Source organism: Pimephales promelas, chromosome 8, assembly GCF_988280905.1.
Source record: "Pimephales promelas chromosome 8, fPimPro1.hap1.1, whole genome shotgun sequence".
Lineage (NCBI taxonomy): Eukaryota > Metazoa > Chordata > Actinopteri > Cypriniformes > Leuciscidae > Pimephales > Pimephales promelas.
This window is the reverse complement of record NC_142776.1, coordinates 39,366,618-39,385,475: the sequence shown is the minus strand read 5'-3', so window position 1 is coordinate 39,385,475 and position 18,858 is coordinate 39,366,618. Positions and strand designations below refer to the sequence as shown.

General features: G+C 41.4%; 2 protein-coding genes across 4 annotated transcripts; one reads left to right on the top strand and one right to left on the bottom strand.

Annotated features, from left to right (window-relative positions):
• Nucleotides 1-58: 58 nt before the first annotated feature.
• On the bottom strand, nucleotides 59-7,344 carry ccndbp1 (cyclin D1 binding protein 1). 2 transcript variants are annotated; one of them, XM_089134564.1, is made up of 12 exons: nucleotides 7,105-7,340; nucleotides 6,743-6,802; nucleotides 6,584-6,657; nucleotides 6,371-6,452; nucleotides 5,615-5,711; nucleotides 5,206-5,279; nucleotides 4,648-4,724; nucleotides 4,139-4,413; nucleotides 1,587-1,647; nucleotides 1,103-1,149; nucleotides 428-539; nucleotides 60-390 (listed from the first exon to the last, which is right to left on the bottom strand). In XM_089134564.1, exons 1-11 carry the CDS (start codon nucleotides 7,190-7,192, stop codon nucleotides 431-433), a joined length of 1,044 nt encoding a protein of 347 aa, XP_088990690.1. In that variant the 5' UTR covers nucleotides 7,193-7,340; the 3' UTR covers nucleotides 60-390; nucleotides 428-430. The 2 variants fall into 2 exon arrangements, with proteins under 2 accessions (XP_088990691.1, XP_088990690.1); XM_089134565.1 differs by lacking the exon at nucleotides 6,743-6,802 and having other exon boundaries at nucleotides 59-539; nucleotides 7,105-7,344.
• Nucleotides 7,345-10,099: 2,755 nt separating this feature from the next.
• Nucleotides 10,100-15,631, top strand: pck1 (phosphoenolpyruvate carboxykinase 1 (soluble)). Of its 2 annotated transcripts, none has more exons than XM_039654364.2 (9): nucleotides 10,100-10,239; nucleotides 11,049-11,288; nucleotides 11,587-11,771; nucleotides 12,030-12,233; nucleotides 12,478-12,665; nucleotides 12,777-12,939; nucleotides 13,395-13,619; nucleotides 13,997-14,224; nucleotides 14,487-15,631. In XM_039654364.2, exons 2-9 carry the CDS (start codon nucleotides 11,065-11,067, stop codon nucleotides 14,936-14,938), a joined length of 1,869 nt encoding a protein of 622 aa, XP_039510298.2. In that variant the 5' UTR covers nucleotides 10,100-10,239; nucleotides 11,049-11,064; the 3' UTR covers nucleotides 14,939-15,631. The 2 variants fall into 2 exon arrangements, with proteins under 2 accessions (XP_039510298.2, XP_039510306.2); XM_039654372.2 differs by having other exon boundaries at nucleotides 10,144-10,239; nucleotides 11,019-11,288.
• Nucleotides 15,632-18,858: the final 3,227 nt, after the last annotated feature.

Genomic DNA, 18,858 nt, shown 5'->3' with positions numbered 1-18,858 from the left:
TTAAATATATACATGCATGCATGTACACTCACACACACCTCACACACTTACACACACCTCACACGCTTACACAGTCTCTCACACACACCCCACACAGACTGTGGTTAATTATGATGAATCCTTACAGATAGACATGGTGTTTTTATGAGTAACACTTTTGTATTCAAAACAGATGTCATTATTTAGAGGTTTAACTTCTGTGAACATCATGAACTACAACATCGCTCAGAAAGATGGAGTAACTCATGGCCTGTGGGAAGGGTCCAGGTTCTCCTTTACACACACTCTCTGCAGCATCCATCAGACGCTCCTCTGCCGGGGCCGGGCCGTGAGTGATCGAGTCTCTGCCGGAGCCGGACCGCGAGTGATGGGGTCGCCCCGGTCCGTGAGTGAGCGAGTCTCTGATGGGGTCGGCCCGGTCCGTGAGCCTCTAGGACCCGCAGCTCAGCAGCGACTCCAGCTTCTCCAGGTTGTGTTGGACCGCTCCGCTCAGGAACTGCACCCAGCCCACATCGGCCTCGCCACACACATGACTGGACCTGCCGAGGACACGTGACGGATGAAGGAATGACGAATCAAAAGCAAACAAACGTGTGACCGCCCACTGAAGCAATGAGATCATAATAACAGGGTTCGTACACACACACACACACACAGGGGACTTCAATAGAGATCTCACGTTTTAGACCATATCGAAATAATCTGTCAAATTCTAAAAAGGGCCAATAGATTATAAAAACCCAATAAACCAAAGCGGTACAAATGAAGTGCAGCGGATGCAGAGACTGAGGAACTTCAGACAAGATATCCCTCTCCTTATTCAGACTGACTTTCCCCTTTTTATATATTTACTGAATATTGACCTGAAGAATGAAAGCTGCATCAAACACGTAACTAATTATATGAGCAATATCATGTGAACTGCCTCTATGTGAATATCAGATGCTTTCTCAATACAATTGAACTATTTTCTAATATAGCCTCTTGTCTTCCAATAATTGAAGCACTTTTCATAAATACGGCTGTTTTCAAGGGTTTTAAAAAGTCAAATTCAAGCACTCTCAGCACTTTTACAAACCCAGAGGGCAGATCGATGTCTTACCTCGTGATCTCCAGCACTTTCTTCAGCACAGCGGCCAGTTTACACACCTACAACAATCACACGCTTCATTAGCGCTGGAATCAACAGCCCAACACACACACACACACACACACACACGACCCTACACAAGCCTGTGTTGAAAACACACACTGCCCTTCATAAAGGTTTTGGATGGTAAGATTTGTAATGTGTTTAGAAGAAGTCTCTTAAAATACACACAGAAATTGTATTTCTTTCCCTATTGTGTTGAAACTAAATATATTCACATAGAAAACACATGATATACATTATAATAATATTTAACAATATTGCCTTTTTTTATCATATAAATGCAGCTTTGGCGAGCAGAAGAGACGCCTTGTAAACGAGAGTGAACAGCAGGACCTGTCCTCATGACTAATGAGACGACACACCTGAGACCAAACTGGGAAGTGATTCTGGGAGTCTGAACACGTCTCGTGTGCGTGATAAAGATCAGACTTACATTATGATTGACAGCCGGGCGGTCCACGGGGGGGTAGAGACTGAGGGCGAGGTCATCAACGCTGAAAACACACACGACGACAGATCATCATCACAGTCAAGGAGGTTCATCAGCAGTGTGAACGTGTGTGAAGAAGGTTTGTCAGGGCGAGTGTTCGAAGCCACCCACCCACACACACACAGCTGGAGGGCAAACACTCACTGGGAGGATCAGTGATCAGTGTTAAACATCATGCGAGACCCCTGAACTCGGTGTAATGTCAAAAAATACAGTAAAACAGTGAAATATTATCGTAATGTAAATCATCTGTTCTCTATGTGAATATACAGTAAAGTGTAATTCAGCATCATTACTCCAGTCTTCAGTGTCACATGATCCTTCAGAAATGGATTTATGATTATTATCAGTGTTGAACACATTTTCAGTGTTTCATATTTTGGTCGAAACTGTGATAGATTTATGTTTCAGGATTCTCAAAAGAACAGCGTTTATTTGAAATTGAATCTTTTGTAACATTATAAATGTCTTTACTGTCATTTTTGACTAATTCAATCCTTGATGAATAAAATAATTTTTTTTTTTTTTTTTACTTTAACAAACATTTAAATGGTTGGAAGCATTCAACACATTTCAACTTCATTCAATTAAATCAAATTCATTCCTTAAATGTCAGTGTTGTAGTACTCGAGACTCGGATCATATTTTAATGGTCTTGGTCTTGTCATGGACTCGTGTGCATTTGGACTCGGAATTGACTCGTACTCGAACATTTTTTTTTTAGGACTCGGACTTATTCCCGAGTCCACTCGAGTTCAATTCAAAATATTTTTCATGATTATTAATGTATGTTAATTAAAATATTTCTTTAAATTGATTGACACGCCCAGTGATTGGTGATTTTCTAGTGCGCAACTGCGCATGACAAATTGTCAGGGGCGGCTCGCCCATAGAGGGCGCTGGGGCGCCGCCCTCCCTCCGACCTGTCTGTCTGTTTTTTTAATATATATTATAATTTATAATTTTGAAAAATAATCAATTTTAATTATATGCTAATAATGGTTTTACTTTGAAAAGTGTTTTGAACTCACCAGAATGATATTTGCATTCACTTTCGTTACTTTTATCATGTTGGTGTAGTAGTATAGCCAATAGGCTGTCTTCTCAGGGCGCCAGTTCGCTCAGCCCCACAGTGCTGGAATTTAAGCCAATAGTTCCCCGGTTGCTATGCAAAAAAGTTTATATTTCGCCAATCAGCGTCGTCAAATTTTATGGTTTAGGGGCGCTGAAAATATCGCCCACAGTATCAGACTAGGGGAGTGCACCGTGCACGCGCACCACGGGACATTTTTTTTTACCTCAGATGAGAGCAGAATGGCAGCGTCAGTGACGTCGAGTGGAAATAATGTAAAGTAAGTCGTGGGAATTGACCTGTCTGTCTCTGTCACTCACTCACTCACACACACATAAACACTGTTTCACACACATTTGATATTAAAATAGTTATAGGAATATTAATACCTGTGTGTTTGCTTTGTTTTTGATGTTTTTAAGTTCTGAGCTAGATTACTGTGTTTCATAGTTAAAATCAACTTTCTTCTCATACTTGGGTGTTACCCGCAAGAATGTTGTCCCACCCTCTCTTTCACAGCCTTTTCTCTTTCTCTTTCTCTAGTATCAACACATTGTTATCCATTATCCAATTGTCAATTTGTCAAAAATATGTATACAGCTGGGGATTGATTAAACTAGATTGTTGTATTATCTATTATTTTTTGTATTACCTATATTATAATTTATCAATATTATGCGTTTGCACTTTTTTTTGTCAGCACACAGAGCATAATAAACAACTTGTTCATTATCAGTAACTGTCAAACTGTTATTATTATTATTGTATTATTTGACCATTGGTATTGACTGGTTTAAGTTATTTTATTGGTATAGGTCTAAGGCCTAAAATGCACCAGAATGCAGGAAATCACATCTACTAAATTCAAAATTTTCTGGGGGGGGACCCCCAGACCCCCCTCTTATTCAGCCCCCCCTCCAATATTTTTCACCAGCCGCCACTGCAAATTGTAATAAAATTACTTTTAACACCACCTACTATGTGGCCTTTTTACCCTAAACTGATCATATTTTTAAAACTCTAAGTAAATTCATTAAAAAAAAAAAAAAAAAGGATTTCTCTAAGTAAATAAAAGTAAATTAGGTAATCAACCCTCACTGGTCTCGGTCTCGACTCGGACTCGACTCTCTCTGGTCTCGGTGTCGACTCGGACTGTTTCTGACGTCACAAACCACCTTGTAACCAATCAGATCAACGTGTGATCGACAACCAGTGGATCTCTGAGTGGAGGCGGGGCTCATCTGCATATTCATAGAACCGCGCATACTAAATGAGGTGACGGTGTCGAGTTACATTCATGATATTTTAAGGCACTTTTCAAGGAAAAATCTTTTAAATTTGTCATTTTGGTGAGTTTTAAGGGATGAATGATTGGCTACAGGAGGACTCTAATATCTTGATGAGTGTGTGAACACACACACACCTCGGGCTGATGTCATGAGCAGCGTCTGCGAGGTCGTCTAACTGTGTGATGTTCTCCTCCGTCTCGGTGGAGCCGCTGTTTCGCACCGCAGAGGAGAGTTTACGCAGACTCGCTCCGGACGCCTTCATCAGACCCCGACACTCACACACCAGCAGCCGGTCCGACGGGGACCAGTACGTGTCCTGATTCCCCCGGCCTCCCACGCCTTCACCATCATCATCATCATCTTCATCGGGCAAGACGTCAGCGAACGGGTCTTCAGTCTCAGCCAGAGCCTGGAGAGGAGAACAGCACAATATTACACACACACACACACACACACACACACACACTGTATATGAGTAAATACAGTGTGTGTGTACAGTATAAATGAACTAAATTAATAACTTTTTTACAGCAGAAACAAAGAAACAAACTTTGTTGCATTATTTTCCTGTTATCTCTGTAAAGCACTATATGAATGAAGGTATTACAGCTGAAAACATTTATTTATTTATAAGTTCTCTGACCTCCTCCATTTCTGCCAGTGCATCTTTCACCAAACCAGCATATGAGGTCAAGACGGCCAACACGGCACTGCGGTTATCTGTGAGGAAACACATGCTCAGTTTCTCCAAAAGAGGAATTTGTAATAAATATAACAGTTTCATATTATTTACATTGCATTTTTAAAGGATTAGATGCTTTTATCCAAAGCCTTCTATCAGTTCATGCCTTTCCTGGGGATCGAACCCATGACCTTGGCGTTGCGAGCGCGTGATCTTCTGTTTGGGCTACGGCTAACGTCTAATGGCTACTTTAAATACTCCGATTCAGATGTGCATTAAATATCAAAAGTGACAAAAATTATGTATTTAATAATAATTATCTTACAATAATGAATCACACCACAGCTATAACAATATCCATAAACATTAACAGCCAATCAGAATCCATCCTGCTTTAGAGCTGGAGCATTTAAAGCAACAGCTCTGAGAATGCACAGAACGATCATGTGGACACTAACACAGTTCTCCATCTGGTTATGAACACGCCTGAACTCTAGGACTGGTTAGTTGACCTCTGACCTTTTGGCAGCTGATTAAACTTGTCACACGCGGCCCAAACTCCTCCAGTCGACATCAGCTGCTCCTGTGAGAGACTGAGGAACACATCACACACACGTCATCATCAGTATTGTGTTAATGATGATGTGGGCGGGGCTATAACCTGTCACTCACATGAGATCAGCCAATAGCAAACCACAACCATCCAATCATAGAGACGATGCGAAATAAGTCAGGTGAGGTCAGGTGTAGGGTCAGTGTGGTCAGGTGTAGGGTCAGTGTGGTCAGGTGAGGTCAGGTGTAGGGTCAGTGTGGTCAGGTGTAGGGTCAGTGTGGTCAGGTGAGGTCAGGTGTAGGGTCAGTGTGGTCAGGTGAGGTCAGGTGTAGGGTCAGTGTGGTCAGGTGGGGTCAGGTGGTCAGGTAGGGTCACCTGTGCACAGGAGAGGAGAGAATGACCTCCGTCAGCTGAAGGAGTTCGTCCAGCACCTCCACCGTTGCGTCTCGCACCGCCTTCCTCAGCGTCACTCCTAAAGCAAACATCAAGCGTAGCGTCAGTACCGGCGGGTCCCGCTATAGGAGTACGACGTCTATCGCTGTATTGGTGTCTGAGCTCGTCAGTGTTATCGGCAGCGGTCGCGGTTACCCTCCTCCTCCCGTCTCCGTCAGCGTCTGCCGTTCTCATTCCCCTTCCAATCACAATCAATCCTCAATTATGCTGTACTTTAGTATCTTTAGTAATGAAGGATATCGGGAATACAATCATGTTGGTTCTGTTCTGTAATCGCTGCTCTTATCCATGCTAGGCTGCCCAGAACTGAACCATACCGCTAATCCAAACCGTATGCTAACTGTCAATCGTATTTGACGATGGTGTTGCTGAGATAACATAAAGTGAAAGTTTATTTATATAGCACAATTTATACAGCTGAAGCTGACCAGCGTGCTTTACAAATTATCTTAACACAAGATGAACACATCAGACATGGAGAAAATTAAAACAGACAACATTCCTAGAATGCAAAACTAAAAAACACGATTATTAAAAAATAAAGTGAGTAAAAGTACATTTTCAGCCGTGACTTGAAAATCAGCAAGTCAGGTGCAGGTCTGACCTTTCACGTTATCTGGGTTATCCGCCCTGAGCTCATTACAGGTTATAATGCTGTGGTATTGGTGTTATAGTTACCCTGGCTCTTTGGTAACCAGAAGTAAACGGTGGACAAGGTCAGCACGCTCTTCTGGACACATCCTGCTATTTCGGCACAGTCCTGGAGTGAGAAACAGAGCAACACTATTACAGGCGACAAAAGGTCAAATACAACAGCACTGGAGGACAGACAGCATTAATCTGATGCTCTGACGAGGGTCAAAGGTCGATATGATGGTCAGTCAGACGCACCTCCTCTGATGGTGGCTTCGAGAAGATTAAACTGAGTTTAGTTGCTTCTTGAGACGTGACTTTTACAGCATCATCTGTGAAATGAGAAGAACACGAGTGAAGTCACTGCATAGATAAATAATATTCATATTCATATTCAGATCGTCACAAACACTGAACTCAGATTCTCCCAGAAGTTTGACAAGCTGAACATCCCGCTGGATTCATTTGACTCTCCATCTGAAAACATAAAGTGTGTAATAATAAACACCATGAGCGAGCGTGAGAGAGAAAGTGTGTGAGAGTGTGTGTGCGAGAGAGAGAGAGAGAGAGAAAGAGAGAGAGAGAGAGAGAGAGAGAGAGAGAGAGAGAGAGAGAGAGAGAGAGAGAGATGATATACATTGATGTATATTATATTTATATATATTTATAATACATTATCGGACTGTTCTCGCGCCGAACACACAGTTAGCCGTTAGCAGCCGTCACACAACACAGTTAAAGTCTGTGGTGAAATAGAAAGTGTCATGAGTTCCTCATACCTCTCACTCGATCTCTGCTGCATCTCACCAAGTTACTGAGGTTCCGCAACGGGAGAAGAGCATCGGATCGGGAATTATCGGCACTCATGACCCGGTTCGCTTCGGGCACTCGAGCCGTGGAACAATTATCAAGCGGAACTGAGATTCTGTGATGAGGATGGCGCCGGAATGAGTCTGTGGTTGCACATACTTTAACCGAATACTATTTAAAGCTTTTTAAAATATTAATAAAAATTGTGTGTGTGTGTGTGTGTGTGTGTGTGTGTGTGTGTGTGTGTGTGTGTGTGTGTGTGTAAACAAAATAAACGTTCACTTTGTGTATGTTTTAGTAGAGCCTCGTGCAACAGCTACAATCAATGCGTAAACATCATTTTTTGACGTTTATATTTTAATTCGGTTTTTTAAATACAGCCCAAACCCTAACAAATAAAATACTATATTCACTATTACTAAAATAGCTAACTCTATTCATTCTACTGTATTCGCACAGGAGTGACTCGGACGGCAGGTGGCGCTCGACGCCAGAGAAACGCGCTGTTATCTGAGTATCATCAGCTCTAATCACTACCGAAGGACCATGGCATCAATGTAGTCATTTTTTCAAACATGAAACATGATAAAATATGATATGGCAATCATACAGGATTTATAATAAAATTCTGTGCATTATGATGTGATATCATCATACAACAGTATTACTCAAATGCAGCCGATGGAGTGACTGGATCTGAATGACTAAACAGATGAATTTGACACAGTTATTTTCCTGCTTTGAAATGACATTTTCAGGAGGCTCTCGGCTGGAAACACTGTTTTCTGTGAACTATTCATACAAGCTGTAAATGATTTCACATCACAACTGTTGCCGGTAAACAAGATATCAAAACAGATGCTTACATTTGAGTTGCAACATGTTTTATATAGATTAGTGTCTTCATCAGAGGCAAACACGGGTTGGGTTCAGGCGCATAGTGCTGGTGTTGATCAGAGCAGCTTTATGTAATTGACAGATGAACATGAAGAGTTCAAACCTTATACCTGACAAAGACCTGCAGAAGGTTATCGGTGAGATGTATGTTCATTCACAAGTGTTTTACAGCGCTTATCCCCACTATCAGTCACTGGTTAACACGCAGTCGGAACTGCAGATCTCATGAACAATTATTTTCTACTGTGTTTATCCAACTGATGTCTATTTCAACAAATTAAAGATTTAAAAAAGTTCTCAACTTCTGGGAAACAAGCAACACTCAAAAAAGCCCATACAAAAGAAACAAAAAATTGTGAGTTGAGTTTCACGACATGAACCAAATACGAGTATTAATCGAAGTTGACGAGTATTAATCGGAGTTGACGAGTAACATTTTTTTATGAATTCTAACAATGCATGAACATGAACAAAATGACTCAGGCTAGCGCTGCATCGTCACCAAAGTTTAAGCCTTGACAATTTAAATATTCAAGTGCAAGAAAAAGTAACAGGAAGAAGTTCACGTCGTTCCGATGTGTGTGTGTGTGTGTGTGTGTGTGTGTGTGTGTGCAAACATGAGGTGCAAGCGAATGTTTAACTGATCTCTCTTTCACATCTTTCTGTTCTTGAGCAGACAAATTCACACTCAATTATGTAAAAAAAAAAAATTGAGTAAACAGTAAAAAAGTGGAGAATGTAAATGCATATCAGTATATTAGATCAGTGCATTCGCTCTTAAAGTGGCAGCAGCCTAATATTCCTGCAGCTGTCAGTGTTTCTAATGTTAATCAAACTACAAAGGACAGAAAAAAACACTCTTCACTGAATAACTTTGGCTGAGGGTTATTAATAAATGTAAGGAAGTTTACTTAATGTGCAGTGTTATTTTACACTTGCTTACTTTATTAAATGTCTGCACCTGCTGTTAGACATAGGCTATACCTAAAAACTGTAAAGCACTTTTTACTTAATTTGTATGCTTATTATGTTGTATTTATTTGTGCTTATGCTTGTAATTTGATTATTTGTTTTTACTTTATTACTGACTCTTGATTTTAACAATGTTTTAAATGTATATTAGTCAGGCTGTGGTGTCGGAAACTGTATGAGAGAATAGTGAATTTTCACTGAATGTTGGAGTCATTAACATTAACGGTTTCATGGCCAGTAATAAAGTATATGAATGTCCAGAACATTTTCTTACAGCAGTGCATGAACTTCAGCCGATGATCTGAGATGATAAACAAGAACACAGAATATGAGAGTTTGATTGATAAGGCTGAGACTCATTGACTGTATTTATCGCAGTTTATCAGCTGTTGTTAAAGCCATCCGGTTCTTATCTCTCTGTGACTTACAGGTTTGCATTACAGGGTCTTTAACCAAAACAAGTCTTCAGATAAGCCTGTCACACACTCTTCTTGTCCTGTTCGTGTTTGAGTTTGTTTTCATCTAATGACAGTCATGTCTCATTTCTCCATATGTTTCAGCATCATATTCTTATTTTTGATGGCGAGCAGTTATGAATAGCCTAATATAAATGCAACTTACACTTATTTTTCATGCTTTGGAACTTTTAGAAGGTTCTCTCAAAGGTTCTTCCAGCAACACTGAAATAAATCAAGTTTCTGATTTTTCTCTTCACTTTAAATGTCCTACAGATAACGAACATCTTCACTCGTTTACAGAAATGAAATGTTTAAAATGATGAAAGCGAGAAGTGGGTTGTTATAACATGATGTCGATGACTGAATAATTCATCATTAAATGTTAAAATTATTATTATTTTCTCTCGCAGAAAGTGCTGAGTGCGCGCGCGACGAGCCTCCAGCTCACCGACCAATCAGCGCGCGAGGCGAGCTGCACATGACGTCACTCCTCCTCCGTGACGTGGCATGTTCAGCTGTTGCATCACGTCGGAACGGGTCAAAGGTCGGTTTAGGCTCCGGTCCGAACAGGTATTTTCCCAAACGAACAGTGAAATGATTCAATTATTAACTGAAGCCACGACATGCGTTCGTTCGGTGTGTGTGTGTGTGTTCCTCCTCCTCAGGTCAGTGATGTATATAAGACTGACTGTCACACACACTGAGCAGAACACTGATGACCCTCCTCATCCTCACTGACTGATGAAGAGTTGCTGAATCACTTCTACAACACTTAAGGTAAACTATCATTATAAATAAAAATAGTTGATATTAATCTGTTAAATATATTACATTTGATTTAACAAATTTATAAAAAAAAATGTTAACTATTGCATTATCAACAAGTAAATAATGCATTTAATGCATTAAAGTTCCAATGATTAAATTATGATAATTATGTTCTTAATGTTCAAAAAGATGCAGCTATACGTTACGCGAAGGTTACATTACTAAAGTGAGCAGAAAAAAAATATAATACTGTAACTAAATAAAAACTAATTTTATGATATTTCATTGTATAAATTGAGGGTTTATAACTGATCCATATGATGATGATGATGATGAAAGCATGCATGAATAGAGTGATCATTCAGTATAAATCAAAAAGACCTTCTGAAGGCTGTGTGTGTGTGTGTTTGTGTTTTGCAAGGTTATTATTTTGCATTTTCAAATTTTGCATTTTTTTTTGTTTTATTTTAATATCGTTTTCTATTTTTCTTTAAATTTCAGTTTAGTTTTAGTTCGTTTCATTCGTAGTTATTGTTAGTTTAGACAGGTATCTTACTAATAAAAATAAATTAATAGTTTCAGATTGAACAAAGAACCAAATGAATACAACAGTGAGAAGTATGAAAAGTTCTGCGGTTATTCGACATATTTCCCTAAACCGCAGTAAAGAGCTTATAAATTACCAAAACGATTCTTTATTTTTGCTAATTTTCATTTCAGTTTTTCAATTACTGTTGTTAGTTTCGTTTATTTTTTCATTTATTATGAATGTTTAATTATTCTTCCAGTTTGGGCCAATAGTTGTGCTCGTGTTGCAGGACTGTCGTCATCATCATGCCTCCTCAGCAGCAGTCCCAGAACCGGGCCGTGTCTCGAGTCCTGCAGGACGTCCCGGCGGATCTGAGTCCAGCGCTGCGAGAGTTCATCGAGAACAGCGTGAGTCTCTGCCAGCCGGACTCGCTCCACATCTGTGACGGGTCCGACGAGGAGAACCGGGCCGTGCTCAGTCTGCTGGAGGAACAGGGCGTCATCACACAACTACACAAGTACAACAACTGGTACGACACACTCGTCCTCTGACAAACACACACTCATGATTTTATTCATCGGAATGGTGAAATGCTCCTCACGGCCAGAGACGAGTTCCTCTAGTGGAAGCGTCTGGAACTGCAGCCGAACACACACTCACTGAACGCTGAGACATCAACCTCAAATTGTTTAACACAACTTGTTTAGATTTATGTGAAGAGCACCAGAGGGTTAAACCGTCAATCAGTCCTGGAGCACATCATGTGTCAGGGTCAGGGGTCAGGGGTCAGCACTGCAGTGTTTGAGAGTCTGTCTGGTGTTCTTCAGCTGGCTGGCGCGCACAGACCCGCGAGACGTGGCCCGAGTCGAGAGCAAGACGGTGATCGTGACCCCGGAGCAGCGAGACGCGGTTCCTTCACCTCGAGGCGGAGGCGTCAGTGAACTCGGCCGATGGATGTCCCCCGAGGAATGGGACAAAGCCAAAAACCTGCGCTTCCCAGGGTGCATGAAAGGTACACCAGCATCCAGTTATAGTCAATCAGTTTATCCCTTAAAACTCACAAAAATACATATTTAAATCGTCATGCCTCATTTAGTAAATATGCAAATATATATTTTTAAATGTTGCAACTTGTTTCAGAACGTTCAGACAACATTCAAAAGTAACGTTCCCGTAGCGCCTGAAGAATGATACAATGTAACATTCCCGTAATGTTTAAAGAATGATACAAAGTAACGTTCCCGTAGAATGATACAGTGTGTGTCCTCAGGTCGTGTGATGTACGTGATCCCGTTCAGCATGGGTCCGGTGGGGTCTCCGCTCTCGAAGATCGGTGTGGAACTGACCGACTCCCCGTACGTCGTGGCCAGTATGAGGATCATGACCCGCGTGGGAAAGGCCGTTCTGGACGCGCTCGGGAACGGAGAGTTTGTGAGATGCCTTCACTCCGTCGGATGCCCACTTCCCCTCAAGAGTGAGTACTCTCTCTCTCTCTCTCTCTCTCTCTCTCAAAGATTCAAATAGCTTTATTGGCTTTTTGAATCAAATAAATCTAAACCAATCTTTACATTGCCAAAGCATTAATAACATTATACATTAAAAATACAATAAATAAATAAATAAATAATAATAATAATAATGAATAAAAAAAAATATTTTTACTCTCTCCCTCTCTCTCTCTCCCTCTCTCTCTCTCTCTCTCTCCCTCTCTCTCTCAGAGCCGCTGGTGAATAACTGGCCCTGTAACCCGGATCTCACGCTGATCGCGCACATCCCGGAGCAGAGGAGCATCGTGTCGTTCGGCAGCGGGTACGGGGGGAACTCTCTGCTGGGAAAGAAGTGTTTCGCTCTTCGAATCGCGTCTCGCATCGCTAAAGAGGAGGGCTGGCTGGCCGAACACATGCTGGTCAGTCTCAGACACACACCAGATCGAGCGTTACCTCGACTGAACAGAGTCAGTCCAATATCAACTATCCTGTATAGCCTGTGTTTTTATTAAACATGAATGGTCCTGCAGATCCTGGGCATCACTAACCCGGCGGGACAGAAGAAGTATTTCGCGGCGGCGTTCCCGAGCGCGTGTGGCAAGACGAACCTGGCCATGCTGAAGCCGTCTCTGCCGGGCTGGAAGGTGGAGTGTGTCGGAGACGACATCGCCTGGATGAAGTTCGACACCGAAGGTACAGAGAGACGGCGTGCAGTGTTCAGCGTGTGTGTGTGTGTGTGTGTGTGTGTGTGTGTGTGTGAAGGTGTGCAAACCATAATGCCCTCCACAAAAACCTAATAGGATTTTTTTCATTGGTCAATAAAACATTTTAAAAGATAATTGCGACTTTATATGTCATAATTACAAATTTACATTTCGCAACTCTGACTTTATATCACACAATTCTGACTTTATATCTCGCAATTCTGACTTTATATCACGCAACTTTTTATTTTTCATTCTGTGGTGGAAAACTGCTTCCACAGACTTTAAGGACGATGGAAACGAAGGGTTAAAATGTTCAGAAATGCATCATCCGAGCTCTACAGGCGCTCCAGCTAAAACACATAATCATCCTATATTTATTACTGAGAATAAATATGCAGTTTTGTGCTCTTTCGGTTGACGTCCTCTGTTGTTGTGTTGAAGGGAATCTCAGAGCCATCAACCCAGAGAACGGTTTCTTCGGTGTGGCACCAGGAACCTCCAGCAGAACCAACCCGAACGCCATGCACACCATCCGCCAGAACACCATCTTCACCAACGTGGCCGAGACCAGCGCCGGCGGGGTTTACTGGGAGGGCATGGATGAGGATCTGCCCGAGGGAACGACCCTGAAGTCCTGGAAGAACCGGCCCTGGACGCCCGAGGACGGTGAGCACAATTAAAGCTGCGAGCGGCATTCAGCGGGGTCAACCGTTACAGACATTACGTTTTCTTTAGCAAGCATTTAACCAGATAGAAAAGATCATTTACAGCCAATACAGGCCATATGGTTTTCAAAGCTTTTTGACAATTATAGCGCCACCTATGGTCGATCTCCATGAATGAGGCATTCTTCTTCAGCATGTTATGACATGCGAGGTCACACTCTGATAGGTTCTCCCCAAATTGCTGCCCAAATCGAAATCGGAAATATACATTTTGTCCGTCTTGAGCCAAGGATCACTAGAGTTGGCCAGATCCGGTCCACGTCTCTCCGTCTCGGTTCTTGTCTGAGCCGCTGATAACGACTCCTCTCTCCTCCACAGGCGAGCCGTGCGCTCATCCCAACTCGCGCTTCTGCACGCCGGCCGGCCAGTGTCCCATCATCGACCCGCAGTGGGAGTCTCCCGAAGGCGTTCCCATCGAGGCCGTGATCTTCGGTGGGCGTCGGCCCGAGGGCGTCCCGCTGGTGTACGAGGCCTTCGATTGGTCACACGGAGTGTTTGTGGGCGCGGTCATGAGATCCGAAGCCACGGCGGCCGCCGAACACACAGGTGAGTCAAAGCACCAACAATATTACTCATAATTAGTTCATATTTACTAATGCATTCACTAACGAGGGCTTAAACAAGTACAAGTGTTACTGTGATTTAATAGCACATGCTAAACTGGTATTATCTAATTGTGTGGTTCAATTTACCAGCTGACAGATATTCAACTGTGTGAGAGTCCAACAGAAGGACAAAACCAGTCAAATATCCCCAGATGATGATGTTTGTGTTGCGCTAGTAAAGCAGTGTGTGTTGCTGTGTCCAGGTAAAGTCATCATGCACGACCCGTTCGCCATGCGCCCGTTCTTCGGCTATAACTTCGGTCAGTATCTGTCCCACTGGCTGAGCATGCAGGACCGCCCCGATGCCAAACTGCCCAAGATCTTCCACGTCAACTGGTTCCGCAAGAGCGCGTCGGGCCGGTTCCTGTGGCCCGGCTTCGGGGAGAACATCCGTGTGCTGGAGTGGATGTTCCGCAGGATCAGCGGCGAGGCCGGAGCGATGCCCAGCGCCGTCGGGTTCCTGCCCGTCCAGCTGAACCTCAGAGGTCTCCCGTCGGACCTGGACCAGGACCAGCTCTTCCACATCTCAGCCCAGTTCTGGAGCCGGGAGGTGGAGGAGATCCGAGCGTACTTCCGGCGCGAGGTGAACCAGGACCTGCCCGCAGAGATGGAGCGCCAGCTGGAGATGCTGGAGCAGAGAGTGGCACGGCTGTGAGAGCCGCAACTCTTTACATTTCTAATCAGTGGCTGAACCCGCCATGGAATTAAACAAAAAAAAAAAACTAAATTTTTTATCTTGCATTTACATTTTTTTGACATAAACTTGGAATTCCAAGGAAAAAAAGTCAGAAATGTAAGATATAAACTCGTAATTCCGAGGAGAAATGTGGAATTTTAAGATATAAACTTGGAATTCTGAGGGGAAAAAGTTCGAATTCCAAGGAAAAATTAGTCATTCTAAGAAATAAACTCAAAATTCTGAAGAGAAAAGTCAGAATTGTGAGATATAAACTCGGAATTCCAAGGAAAAATTCTGAATGGTAACATATAAACTTGGAATTCTGAGGAAAAAAGTGAGATATAAACTTGTGACATTGTGTGAAAACAAATTCAGAAGAAGAGCTTCCACAGACTGAGACGGAAATGTCAAGCTCCTGAAGATCTGATGACATCTATGAATGAAATTAAAGGACTGTTTGTTATTTAACCTTATAAATTATTGATGCAAAATGTCCAACTACGTGTTCACATTTATATATTCAGCGGGAGGCTTTACGGCAGAAAACTTTAAACTCTTTGCAACCATTTCATTTTTCTAAATGTCTTAAATTATTTTTGTATTTCTATGCCTTTTGATATCTAGATCTCCTTATGATCTAGATATTAATAATAAAGATATTTAAATGTACATTTAGCGTTTGTGTTTTATTCACAGTGAGCTTTATTGTGTTAATGTTGTTCTACATTTATAAACGTGCATGTACATAAAAAATACATCACATTAATAGCCTACTGTACATATGCTTATATTTACACATGATCCAGAAAACATTCAGTGCAAACAGAGACAAGTCACTGTAATGAGAGCAGTTATGATTACTGACAGTCTGTGTGGAAATACAGTGTATCAGGGGCAAGTGTAATCAAACATTTAAATACAAGATTTATATGGCTAAAGTTACAAAAAACTGAAGATTTAGTGTTTTGTTAAAATAGAACAGTTTTATGTTAAATAAAGCCGCTCAGGTGGTGGTCTGAGACAGACAGCGGTCCGACAGCTCGGACACAAGCGCTGAAACACAGAAGCAAACGATTCCTGATCGTCCTGGCCTTCGTTTTTAAAGATAGGTTTTTGATGTGACTGAGAGTTTAATATCACTCCTAAATATTTCTCCTGCTCGGTTTGTTGTTCCCTGAGTTCCCTAAAAATTTAATTAGTTCTGTAATTATTTCTTCCAATATTTTAAATGCTACCGGGACTCGACTAGGTCGATAGTTCCTGGCATCTGCAATATTCCTGGACTTATAGTGTTTTTTCCAAGTATCTGAAAAAGTTCTAGTTGTAATAAAGATATTAATAATGTGAGTCAGAGGTTGACTGATAATTTACATAATTGATATAATTTTATTTTTCTTGGATGACGTGGCATTAAAGGTTCGAAACAGCTTTAAAGTCCCCCTGTGGTGTAAATCCAGCGTTTAATGTTGTTTATGTGTGTGTGTGGTGTTTTTAATCCGCTTTAACACACACCGTGTGTCGTTGATAAGTGGACAGCATTGCTGAGTATTTCCTCCTTAAATCTGCAGTGAACCAAAGACAGTCTCAAAAACACACTTTGAAATCGCTGGTGTTTCTGACGTCACAAACCACCTTGTAACCAATCAGATCAACGTGTGATCGACAACCAGTGGATCTCTGAGTGAGTGGGGGCGGGGCTCATTTGCATATTCTCAAGTGCATAAAAAAACTTAAATATGTAATATCAAAGATGAGATTTAAGGGATAAAATGATCGACTACAGGGCGATTCTTTAAATCATGCTAACACATTTTTTGACTTTCTTTAAAAAAAGGTTTATTTTAAACGTTCAGACCTTTTGTCAACAAACTTTACTCATTTAATAATCGTTATGTTTAGATCTTCATCATTCACTCAATAGATGATCATCATGGGCCTGAACACTCATTAACGGCGCATTGATGAATGACGAAACTCCCGTGAGGGTTAAAAAATAAACAAGATGTAAAACCATTTGATTTTTTCCATTGGCAGATATTTGTTCTTGTTTTAAGCTCAAACTCGCTTCATTTTCATGCTTTCCTTCAGTGATCAAGGCTTCATATCTCCAGTCATTGCTGTTCTCCAGTGAATCTAAGAGTGTGTAGGTGTTTAGCTGGAGACCGAGACAGAAACACTGAGGGACAGCGTCTTGTTTTGCGGCGTGTTGCACGTATATATACTTTAGAAGAACATTCATCATATTGAGTGTTTAAGTATAATGTGAATAAGAGTCTCTCTGGTTCATGGCCTTCATGTGAACCCTTACATCACATTCACATCAATGGCAGTGACGGAGTTCATTCATGCTGACGCTCGCCTCGCAGGCTTGTGTAATGTTCATAAGCTCAGGCATATATTTGCTCATGCGGGTGATAAAGGTGGACTTCAGAAGGTGCCTTATCTGCCGGAGCAGTGCATGCTGGGTAAAGGGGGCGTGTTCACACCCTCCTAGCGTCAGATAATGTTCTGTGCCAATAACGGTCTTTCTAGGGAACGAGAAACACGTGCGTATAGTGGAGAAATGAGGAGTTATAGACTAATTAAGTTTGCTGATGTATTGTTCATGCTCTATGGCAGGCAGGGTGGACATATAATTACTCGACATGTTTAATCTTAAAGTTATTCACGCATGTCGGCTGTGTACGGACGTTGTTTTGTGATATTTTGTATTGAAGTCTATTAGAAGTTTTTAAAGTGGGCATGAATGTGTTGAGAGATGATCTATTAGTATAGACGGCTGTGAGTATACTATAGCGTGTTACACCGGCCACTTTTGAGGGCACGTTTTTTTTGTTCCTTTAAATGCAAATGAGCTGCTTCTACGAGCACAGGGGGCGGAGCTACAACAGCTCATGTCCTTTACAGTTTCACACACACATGCATTTATAAAACTTTTAGCCGTTAATGTTGATGATGTCAGATGATGGAGAGACTCAAGAAGAAGTGACGCACGTAGAATATAACAAGACATTTCTGAGTGGTTAGTTGATGAATTTATGCAGCTGATGTCATTGATTAGCATATTCTGTCTTGATAATATACAAATCGCGTTCAGGGGGCGGGGTTTATGCAAATTAAAGGGTTGGTGATTGTTTGTTGTACTCGCTTAAAAATAACCCAAAAAATAACCCAACTTTGGGGTGGTATAGCACCTTCCCAACTGTAGGTTAATTTAACCCAATGTTGAGTTAAACATTTATTTTTATTTATGACGTTATTTTAATAAATAAAAAAACGCATTGTTTTCAAATACAGACAGTTTATTTGTGTAATACATATGTTTCAACAAATATATTTTTAAATTACAAACTGATGTCACAAGTATGCAGTGCACATGTTTTTGGAGGAATGTACACTCAACAATGCTGGGTTGTTTTTAACCCAGAATTGGGTCAAATATGGACAAACCCAAATGTTGGGTTAAAAATGTCATTTAAAATTGTGACCCAACTTCAACTTTCAACTCTACATTTTTTTAAATTACATTTTTAACCCAAATTTGGGTTTGTCCATATTTGACCCAAATTTGGGTTGAAATAACCCAGCATTTTTTAGAGTGTAGTGATGATTTGAAAAACACACACACACACACACACACACACACACACACACACACACACACTGACATCCTGTCTCAGGAACAACATGTTTTTCTGCTGTTATCTGCGCGAGTTCTGCTGTTGAGACATTAACTCACACACACTTGTGTAGTGACAGGAGGTGTGTGTGTGTGTGTGTGTGTGTGAGGCTCTCGACCTCTGATGATGAACACGCCGTTCTTCTTTACTGGATAATTGAGATTCCACAACTCGGGAACGCGCGTCTTATCGCACAATAACTGATGAACAGACATT

Excerpts from the sequence above, each read along its gene's own strand:
- ccndbp1 (XM_089134564.1), bottom strand. The coding sequence starts at position 7,192 with ATGAGTGCCGATAATTCCCGATCCGATGCTCTTCTCCCGTTGCGGAAC. Across the intron at positions 1,648-4,138 it reads GCTCATGACATCAGCCCGAG|CGTTGATGACCTCGCCCTCA; the intron begins GTGTGTGTGTGT and ends GTGTGTTTTCAG. Across the intron at positions 1,150-1,586 it reads GCCCGGCTGTCAATCATAAT|GTGTGTAAACTGGCCGCTGT; the intron begins GTAAGTCTGATC and ends TGATTGTTGTAG.
- pck1 (XM_039654364.2), top strand. The coding sequence starts at position 11,065 with ATGCCTCCTCAGCAGCAGTCCCAGAACCGGGCCGTGTCTCGAGTCCTG. Across the intron at positions 11,289-11,586 it reads CTACACAAGTACAACAACTG|CTGGCTGGCGCGCACAGACC; the intron begins GTACGACACACT and ends GGTGTTCTTCAG. Across the intron at positions 14,225-14,486 it reads GGCGGCCGCCGAACACACAG|GTAAAGTCATCATGCACGAC; the intron begins GTGAGTCAAAGC and ends TGCTGTGTCCAG.